Raw genomic sequence first — 10,765 nt, forward strand, 5'->3', positions numbered from 1 at the left:
TGCTCCAGCCCTCTGATCATCCTTGTAGCCCTACACTGGACTCTCTCCAGTAGCTCCATGTCTCTCTTGTACTGGGGAGCCCAGAACTGGACACAGTACTSGAGAYGAGGCCTCMCSAGGGCTGAGCAGAGGGGCAGGATCACCTCCCTCSACCTGCTGGCACCTAATGCACCCCAGGAGACCAKTGGCCTTCTTGGCCACAAGGGCWCATTGCTGGCTCATAGTCAGTTTGTCATCCACCAGCACTCCCAGGTCCTTCYCTGCAGAGCTGCTTTCCAGCAGGTCAGCCCCCTTTTGGGAATTATTTTCCTATCATTGCTCTCAATTAAATGAAGGAGTACTGCAATGTTAATTAATTGGAAAGAAAGGGACAGAGTGATGGAAACTCTTTTTTTGGGGGTGAAATTTAGAAGCTTAAATTTTAGGATGTGTATGCTGTATACCTTTACATATATATGCATATATATATATATATATATATATATATCATATAAATGTATATTCTATAAGCTTATAAATAGAGAGCTGTAGAGGAAGGCACAGTAAACTGTTGCATACAAAAGAATGTTAATTTTGGAGAGAAATGTATCTAAAAGTGTCTTGCCCTTTAGGATGGCACCAGAAGTTGCTGCAGTGGAAAGAAAAGGTGGATACAATCAACTGTGTGATCTTTGGGCAGTTGGAATAACTGCTATAGAACTTGCTGAACTTCAGCCTCCGATGTTTGACTTGCATCCAATGAGGTTAGTAAATGGTTAAAGCTTGTTTCACCAATAGATCTTCATAAATAATCTGTTTGGAGTAGCTGGCTATGTGTGCTTGCAGTAYTTGGGGCTGCTGCAAGGGTACCGAGTTTTAAGCAATTAAAGTGACAGAAATTGTAACTCTTTTTTGGTGCATAAATGTGTAATCTTCCCTGGTAGTGTCTCTTAAACTGATGGACTTCTTACTGCCAACAGAAAAAAGTGAATTTAATATTCTGTCTTGTATTAGCAATGCAAACCACAGAAATGCTGTTTTTTCAGGGCACTCTTTCTAATGACGAAAAGCAACTTCCAGCCTCCTAAGCTAAAGGACAAAATGAAATGGTAAGCAGTTCTCTGCTTCAGTTGATAATTATCATGTATTTTACTGGACAAGGAATTCTAATGTTTACCATTTCATTTTGCAGGTCCAATAGTTTCCATCATTTTGTGAAAATGGCACTTACAAAAAATCCTAAAAAAAGACCTACAGCCGAAAAATTACTACAGGTAGAAATTTGCATATGCCTTTTTAAAATATTATGAAATTAAAATAAGCTTAAAAATGACTGAAAATTTTAATGTGTTTTTTCTTCTATTTTTTCAGCATCCTTTTGTTACCCAACCATTAAATCGAAGTCTCGCTATTGAACTTCTGGATAAAATGAACAATCCTGATCATTCCACTTACCATGATTTTGATGATGATGATCCTGAGGTAGGAATACATTTTAATCATAAAATCAGATTAGGATTTAATCTGCAAACAAAACAAAATGATCAGATACATAATTACTATTTATTGAGCCACAGAACCTGTTGTGATCTCAGAATACTCTCAAGGGTAACTTRTTTCTAATTGTGCTGCCCCATCGCAAGTACAGACATTTACCAGTGTTGTTTTAGTTGCAGGAGAGAAGCTTAAAGAACAAGATATTTTAGTATTTTTGAAGTTTAATTTACTGTCATCCTTGCAAGAATGTGTGTTGCAAAAGTGGATGTGGACTACTTCTCTAGTCCTGAGTTCTGCCTTGCCTCCTACTTTCTGTTTCCTCATGGAATGATGTTTCTGTTCATCTGCAAGGGAAACATTCATAAAAATCATTTCACACTTGCATAAAGCTTAGTCTTTTGCTCATAGTCTGCTGTCTGTTCAACCTTGACATGAAGAGAAGAAAAAGAGGGATTCCCTAGATGTGTTTTGTCAAATGTTTTGCTGTGTGTTTCTTGCAGCTTATTTTTTCCGTCTTAAAAGTGAAATCAAGTCACCTAGATCATTCTGATTCTGTCAAAGGCAAAGTTTCTGCCTTTCTGCTTTAGCAGGTGGGGAAAAAATAGCATGCTTATGTAGGAATGATAAATTCAGCAGGACTGAAGTGTTTCACAAATAAGGGAAGAAAAGTGCTTTCTTACTGCATCCCATCTTCACACTTAATTTTGTATTAGTGAAGACTTTCCAAAGTTTACATTTCCTGTAAATTCCGTTGATTCATTAACTGCATACTTAAACATTTTACTTTTCTTTATGGAAAGCTAGTCGCAAAATGCATTCAAATGAAAATAGTCTTACAAGGAGCAACTACTTTAAGGTATTCATTTTCAGATTTTACAAGTTAAATGAGCTTCCACGTTCCCGAACAGCAAAGAAAAGGTGACATGTACTGAGTCTGTTTCTGTCTTCCTTAGAAGTTGAAGAAGCATAAGTGAAATCCAGTTTTCTATTGTAGAGCACAATGTTAGTTTTTGTTAAATATTTCTTGGGGAGGAAAGGAAAGAAAGGCATAAAGATTGGTTGAATAGTTCATGTGCTTAAAAGAATTGCAAGTGGAAGAGAGCCCTTAGTGAATTTTTCCATAAAAACTCTTCAGTGAAGTTAAATACAGAAGGAAGCACTGACTGTATTAGACACTCACATCAGTGTTGAGAAAGCTATCTGATTCCTTACTGCTGTCAGAGACAGCACTGAGAGCTCTGAGGCCTGTCTGAAGCAGTATTGCTGTTGAAACCAGAAAGCCAATGCTTTCATGAGCCTTTGTAAGAAGGAAAGGTATCTGTTTGGGGTGTGCTTCCTATCAGTGGACTGCTCGGATCAGAGTAGCTTGCCTTGTGGCTCTTCCCAGCTTTTCCGGAAGCTGTACTGAATTATCGATGTTCTCTCTACCTGTGTCACTTGCATGCATCTTCAGCAGGAATCTCAGTCATCTTCATTTTGGGCCACTTAGATGGAGAATCTTGTTTCTCTTCCTGTATGGCATCACTTCAGTACACATTTTATTGACTATTACTTTAGCTTTCAAAATAGTACTCTTTCATGWAACTTCTGCCTTATTATTAAGAAAGTTCTTCTGTTGTTCAGTATATTACTTACCAGTTAATCCCATAATTAAGCATGGTATCAGGAAAAAAGCTATACCTTATCTGGGGAGAAAATAATAGGAAAAGAAAACAACCTCACAGCAGTGATCAGAAAAGATGCTTATTTTCATCATTTACAAAGGAGCTAGGCTGACTGGCAGTACTGAGGATAAGCAAGCTGTCTCACATGTCTTCTGACTTTTGTTCTTTATAAGATTAGGTCAAGTTTCTTGTTATTTCTCCATCATTATTCATCACATGGTATCGAGCTCTTCAGTGCGCTTCAGTCACCATTACCTGTATTGCTTAATCTTCTTTGACAGACAACTCAGATGTCTCTTCTCATTTCTCTCCTGACTGTGTTACCAGATAACATTTCAATCATTGGGGCATTTAATCCACCTGCAAAATAAAACTGATAGTGGCATTTGTGAAAGCTCTTCCTTACGCAAAAAGCAAGGTAGAATCTCTTCTGTGAACAAAGTAGATAAAAGATTGTGATGCATCTTGAGCAACATCTTTATTTCTCATGAGGAAGAAGTCCTGCCACAGAAAAAGCTGTTCTAGCCTCRTGGTCATTCCCCTAATAAATCAAAGGGGATAAGAAATGTGCATGCTCTTTTTGTACACAGTTGAACTTGCTCCAAGACCTGCCTGTTCATAGAGGTAGATGAAGGTGCTCATCCGAACTTGGAGAGTTTCTGCTTCTATGCTAGAGGCGGTCACCTGAATGCATCCATCAAAAATGGAAAGAAGCAACATAAGAGGGTACAAACTTGGTGAGAATCTTGAGCTTCAGACCTACTCCCTAATTTCTTTTTTTGAAGGCTAGAGAGCTTTTGTGGTTTTCAGTGGTCTTTGAAGGGAAGTCTACAGTGCATTGTGATKCCAGCTCTTCACCTGGCCCATGCTGCTTTTGTGGAGTTGCAGTTACCCTTTGGATACTCTGGAGAGTTATGTGGGTGAGATAGAGAGTAAGATSTGAATTTAAGGTGTGGATTTGCCACCTCTTTTAGGAATGCCTTACYACATCTTCAAATCATTCTCAACTGTATTCAGGCAAAAGTAACATTCAATGTGGTTAATACTGTGGAAGTGCAAAAGATAATAATCATGCAGTCTGCTTATTCAGGTGTAACCAGACAGATCTCACCTTGATATAGTCACTATTCATTTGGTAGCACATCTGCAATTGTGGCGTTCTTGATTCTATGATTCCATCTCGTCCTTTCCCCCACCCCTCCCCCAGAATGAAGGACCATTTGGTTTCTCCTTTGGTCAAAGAAAGGATTTCCATCTGAGACTCTGCGTTCACCCCCTGATGAACAAACCTTTAGAGCTGTTGGAAACTGCTTCTCTACCACATTTTTGTGACAGTGATTCCTGTGTTGGATACAGCGTTAGTGGAAAGGGCTGCAAAGAGGAAACTGCTTATGTTTGTTCCTTCATACACTATATGTTTTGGGGATAAGATTGCTCTTAAGCTCCATATTTATGCTTAAAGTTGTGTCTGAATTGCATTTGTGTCAGGAAGTTAATCTATATTCCTTTGTACTTGATCACAGCTTGCACACCTTGTATGTCAGCTGTTTCTGTTGGTTTGTTGTCCAGGTAGGGCGTTCGAGATGACTTGAGAGCTCTGCCTTTGTGACAGGGAGATGAGGATTTGATAGTCAGCTACATTTAGRTTTGTTAGGGGATAGGAAAGAGCCTTCCTTCCCACAAGAACCCATCTTACCAGAACTCAAGCAGTAATTCCCTCTGGGATGTTCCTCCTTTTGGGACCCATAGAGCTGTTACTCGAACTTTGCACAGACCCTCTGAGAATACGCCGTTGTTGGTGCCCCCAGCCAGCTTTCGAAATGTCCATTGTTCACTTTCAGCACTTAGTATTTGAAATACTTGAGTAGAAAATCAAATCAAACCTCAACATGCATCTCGAGCTATAGCAAACCACTTTTTTTTTTCTTTAAAGCTCAGAAGAATGCATAATAGACAAACCAGACAACTGTAGAAAGGGAGAACTGAGAGATTTTAGAAAAGGTGAAAAAGTGCCTCTGAGAGCTATAGGAGGAAATATGTACCCACAGTCTTGGAGACTGTAATTTCAAAATAGACCAAAGTGAACATATATGTGAGGTGAAGCAGTATGAGTATATTGGATTTTAATATAAAGCAAAGAAGTTGTGTGAGTGGAGARGAGGACAGGAATAATACTTTCAGATAATATTTTAGGGATAAACATGGTTCATGACTCCTTGTGATTGTAAAGCAATTGTAGTTCTTAATTCTGTCATCAGTTCCAAATCAAAAGTTGCCAAGTGAAGATTATAATTAGTATATGTAAAAGCCAAGTTACAATGCCAGCATATCAATTTTCTGACATTAGCTAGTTGGGTTGCTTTCATTAAAAGTTACTTTACTGCCACAGGTTCAACAGAGAGATTTAGTAAACACACTTTGCATGTTTAAATTGGAGATTCTCTGGATTACTCATAGATTATTTGAGCTAACATCAGGAAGAACTGACTTTTTTTTAAGAGATGGTAAGATTTTTATCACAGAGAACATACTGAGAAATTACCATTCAGATTTATGTTGCTAATTTGTGGGTGTGATTGTACAGCACTCGGTTGGTTTTGTGCTACTTCCTAAGAAACTTTATGCTGTAGTTTCCAAGAGAACCTACAGTAATTGATGTATAAGGAAGAGAAAAAACCCAAAGCAGCAAAAGAAAAGAAAGCCAAGTCTTGAAGTTCATGATCCTTTCAGTACAGCAGTAAACAGAACTCTAGGGAAAAGTGGAACATAAATATCAAGGTGAATTTGTAATAATGAAGGCACCATTCTTGCCACACAGCATAAGAATATCTGGAATACTCTGTCCTATGTTCAGCTCTGAAAAGCTCAAACTACCTTGTCATTTATTTAGAGAAGCTAATCAATGAGCATTGGGGGGAAAAGTTTAGGTTAGAAGCTGGGAATGTGATATGAGTAGGATTCTTATATCGAAACAAATCAAAATGCTGCCAGTCACTTTTAATTTAGTGTTGCTGCTTATTTGGGAAATTATCAATAACCTTAAACTGGAAGGTGCAAAAAGAAAATATTATATGCGTAGAGTCAATGCTGGCCAGCATTGACTCTGGAAATGAGGAGACAGAGTTCAAAAACCCTTGTGTTGAAATTGAAGACATCGTACAGATGAAAGGTCTCCAGATAGTTCCGGTTGATTCTTTCTTCTTTTTYGATATGCTGAAGAAACATGCTAAAGACAAGGTACACAGTTCAGGGCAAGGATGCTTTGTTTGAAGTGAATATACTTTGGTATTAAAGCTTTTTGGTTTTTCTTTTCTAGCCTCTCGTGCCTCATAGAATTCACTCAACAAGTAGAAATGTGAGAGAAGAAAAAACACGCTCTGAAATAAACTGTAAGCATGTGTATATTAAATGTTCTTTGTTTAGTTATTGCTCACCTGTAACTTCCACTGGCATTGCTGGGTACCTGGCATATATAGAAACATCTTTATTGATATACAGCAAAATAAAAACATACAGTTTCATCTATAGAGATAGGCTTCATGTGACTTTGCAGAATAAATACTAATGTAAAATACTTGAATACAGTCTTTTATGTCTGCACTCTAATAAATCTCAGCATTGCTTCATCTTAATTGAGGAGGGTATAACCTGAGCTCCTCTGAGGGCTGACCAGTGCAGCCTCACTCCAGCTATTCAGAGTGATGCCAGATTCTGCTGAATAGCACACTGTTACAATGCTGCTTATTAAGTATATTGTATCTAGATGTCTGAACAAGGGAAGCATTGCAATTAAATCTTGGACTGTTTGATCAAAAAATACAAAGGTTCCTGTAGAGTTGAAATGAAAATCTGTACCATTTTATAGTTGTAGCGGGGGAAGATTTTTCATCCTTCATAAATTTAGCATCTTTTTGTCATTTTTACTTGCAAATTGAAACAAGTCACACTGAAATCAGGAAAAGAGAAGTTTGATCACTGGCTGTTAAAGCCAGACTCCATCCCCTAAAATGCAATTACTTCTTTGCTTGAAATAAACCAGAGTAATACTTGAAGCCTTTTTCTTAAGCTAAAAACGAGGGGAGGAATGTTAAAGAGCATCTACCAAAGAGCTGTTCTACAAGATGTGATTAGCACTCTCCAGATCTCATTCAAAGATCATTAGTGCTGGTGAGTCTCACAGAAGAACAAATCCATGAGTGAATTCACACAATGGATGTATTTTTCTTGTATTACTCCATTAAAAAGGGCACTCCTCTGTCCTGTTCTTTAATCCCTTTCCTGGTCCATCTAAAGAGAAGTCGAGGCAAATGATGACAGTGCTGTCTTTGTGATAGACAATGAGCAATTTCTGCACCCATTACTTTCTACTAGGCACAAGTTGAGCGCGTATCAAAACTTCCCATTAGTGGGGGTAAGATACACTTGTTCAGCTGAATTATTTCTTTTTATTGACCTTGAGCTAAACTATTTCTTATCTCAGTCCAACTTAAATTCTTGTTTTTCATTTTCCTCTCTAGTTGGCCAAGTAAAATTTGATCCACCCTTGCGGAAGGAGACAGAGCCACATCATGAATTTGTGAGTAGCAAGTAGCATGGGCTATGCTTTACGTATTAATTTCTACAGATATTTGTGGAGGAGAGGAAGTCTAAGATGTGTGGCATGCTTCCTTAGCACTACTAAAATTATTAGCAATTTTTCTAGTAAGTGGTAACATTGGTCCTAAATCTTTCAGTGCCACTACACTGTATGCAGCAAGACCCCTTATTTGTGGGTTCTGTCAGGTGCGTCATCTGTGGTAAGCAAGAACTGTCTTATGGGTTTCCTCTGTCCTTTATACCTCATTGCCAACTGTCATTCTCCCTAGTTACAGAATTATTTGCTTACTTACAGAATTACTGTGCTTACTCAAGTTTTGCTCTCCCTCATGCTGTCATTGACAGTGATTGATATCAGAACTAAAGAAATGGATTTTTGTGGGATTATTACTTTACCACACAAGTCAGTCTTCTGTGGCCCCACTTTGAATCTTTGCATCACACCTGAGGCTGGCAGTTGCCATATTCTGTAAAGGTGTATTGCCACTGTTTTGTTGTTTTCGTCCCACTAATCTGTCAGTACAAGGGGAATGAGAACACAAGCAGTTGGGGAAAAGGTGTCTGTGCTGTCTGTTGCTGTAACTTCTCTTCCATGGCAACTGTTGCTTTCCACATTTGTGCACTTGGGCAGTTCCTTCTCATTCCCGATGAAAGACACTCCTTTGCTTCCTTATTGTAGGCTTCCATATTTCTTATCTAAGGCAGGTGGTAAGGTGAAAAGACTGACTTGTTATCAGGTGGGAGGGACACCAGCTCTGCTCCTCAAGTTGGTTTCAGGAATGGACTTTTTCTACAATATTCTACAAACCCCATGTGCATGCCATTTCTGGTGCAGATTTCCTTGTGTGGCTCTCCTTCAGAGTGCCCTGTCCTTTGCAGTCTGCCCACAGCGCTGCGTGGATGAGGTTGTATGTAATCTCACTCTTACTCAGCAGCTGGCTGGACAGGTAGTTTGCAGTTTCTGGTGTCTGTTCAAGACAGGAAAACAGCTTACCTAATCACACACAGGACTTACTCGGCAATTTCAGATGTGCTGTATAGCCTTTGACTTAACTGCTTATAGCATTGTTTAGGGGTCTTGATTATAATCGTGTTCATTGAAGCATGCTGATCTGATTTGGCCTCTCACAATAAAAATTTCCTTATTTTAGGACACTTTGTATTTCATCTTTAAAAGATTAGTATTTCTGATAAGTTGCAGAGATTTTTGTGTAGTGCTAGTATAATTATTTGAGTTTGTTTTCAGCGTAAATATGAACGGAAAAAGTGCCTTTTTGTGAAACAAACATCAGTTTGACTGTCACAGAATTACTGTGATGTACATAAAAATGCCACTGCGAGYAAGATAGCTAGTTCCAATAAGCAAAGGTAACTGTTTACCTCAAATATCTGCATCGACACTAGCTGTTTTTGTAATATACTACTAGCTGTAGACAGTGAATTAGAAGAGTTGTGTTGATTCTTACAACTGCTGTCAGCCAAGAAGGAAGCTTAACTATGATTTTGTGTGTGTGTTTGATCTAGAGACCAGAGAAAAATCATATTTTATCGTTAGATCTGGAACTTAATGAACAATTTAAATTGACATGCCACATGCTTRCGAGAGAGCTATTCAGAGAATGATGTTCTAGTGCAGAGCCTGAGCAGAAAACGAAGTTTGTAATAATCTAAATGCTCTGGGAAAGAGAAACYATTTCAAATAGAAATGGGAGCAAAAAATGCCTGTCTCTTGCTCAACTGCAAACCATACAGCTCCCTTTTTATTAAAGCAGTTCTTCTGACCCTTTTGCTTCTATCTTACTAAGGCATGCTTAAACCTTATGCTGATTTACTTAAGGGTATGAGTGCACCRGCCAAAGGACTGGGCCACTGCAGCATAGTGAGTTATTGGCGGTGGTAGGTCACCAATTATCACCGGTCAGCTGATGAACAATAATTCATTATTTTGGTGTAATTTGATAGTGGTTTGGTCCTTTTTTTCCATTCCCTTAGCTGTGTTTTGAAACACTTCCCCTCACCCCAGAACTGTTTTAACATGGTTTAAGTTTCAATTAACAACTCTTTTTTTTCTTAGCAAGAAAATTTCCCTTTATTTGTACTTACCTTTCAGTCACAATGTAAATAACTTAAGTTTCTTGATCTCTATCTAATGAACAGCCTGACAGTAGCGATTTTTTGGACAATTCAGAAGAAATATACTACACTGCAAGATCTAACCTGGTATTTTTCATCTTATGCTTTTCTTTGTCAATGTTGGGTTTGTCTTTATTTTCCTTCTTCAAAGCTTGTGTTCTGTCCTGATGTTGTACCAGTGTTTTCATCTGTGTTAGAGCCATTCAGTGCCAGGATTTGTCTATATGTATATTTCTCTAAAGTAGGAAAGAATTCTTAGTATGTTAGTATTGAAAATATTGAGTGCACATTCATGTTTAGTTGAATCATTTTTTTTTATTGAGGGGGGCTTGTTCTAATTTAACTGTCTTAAAAATACATAGTTTCTTAAGAGGGTTGATCAGAAATAGAAGAGACGTTTTCTTCATGTTTTTGTTCAGTAGTTCTGTTAATTAGTCCCATGAAGGAATTTAAAATTATATAAATTTAACTCTGACTTCTCCTAACAATTATATTACAGAATGAATGTAAACATGTAATACAAATAATAGGAAGAATATTCAAAAAGTTGGAGTCATAAGCGCTTTCAATGGCTTTTGGAATCGTTTGTACTCTGATATATTTTCGAAACTTTCTCTTAGTGCACTTCTAAAAAATACAGTTGCTACTGTATTTTACAGTGCAGTGCAATTTAAAAATTACTGTAGAAAGTGAGCTTTCTTTTTTCTTTGCTCTTTAGGTGCTATGTGGCTAGAAAAGTAGTGTTTTTAAAAATTTGACATCTTCATATACTGTGGAAAATGAGATAAAATTGAGAAACATCCTGTACTAGATAAACTGCATTGTTTTAATGATGTTCTTTGATTTGTGAGCTGTATAATTTAGCGCCATAGAGAAGAAGGGAGGGAATGAAAAAC

At 37.8% G+C, this 10,765-nt stretch overlaps 1 protein-coding gene across 1 annotated transcript in view; it reads left to right on the forward strand.

Annotated features, from left to right (window-relative positions):
* The window catches only part of MAP4K3 (mitogen-activated protein kinase kinase kinase kinase 3), a 72,994-nt gene that overhangs the window by 18,599 nt on the left and 43,630 nt on the right, over nt 1-10,765 (forward strand). Inside the window, exons 8-13 of the mRNA XM_085311318.1 lie at nt 612-743; nt 1,026-1,088; nt 1,172-1,253; nt 1,351-1,461; nt 6,457-6,529; nt 7,658-7,716. Coding sequence (XP_085167444.1) covers nt 612-743; nt 1,026-1,088; nt 1,172-1,253; nt 1,351-1,461; nt 6,457-6,529; nt 7,658-7,716 — 520 coding nt within the window. The remainder of the gene's footprint in view (nt 1-611; nt 744-1,025; nt 1,089-1,171; nt 1,254-1,350; nt 1,462-6,456; nt 6,530-7,657; nt 7,717-10,765) is intronic.

Source organism: Rhea americana, unplaced genomic scaffold, assembly GCF_003343005.1.
Source record: "Rhea americana isolate MKP2758 unplaced genomic scaffold, rheAme1 scaffold_109, whole genome shotgun sequence".
Taxonomy (NCBI): Eukaryota; Metazoa; Chordata; class Aves; order Rheiformes; family Rheidae; genus Rhea; species Rhea americana.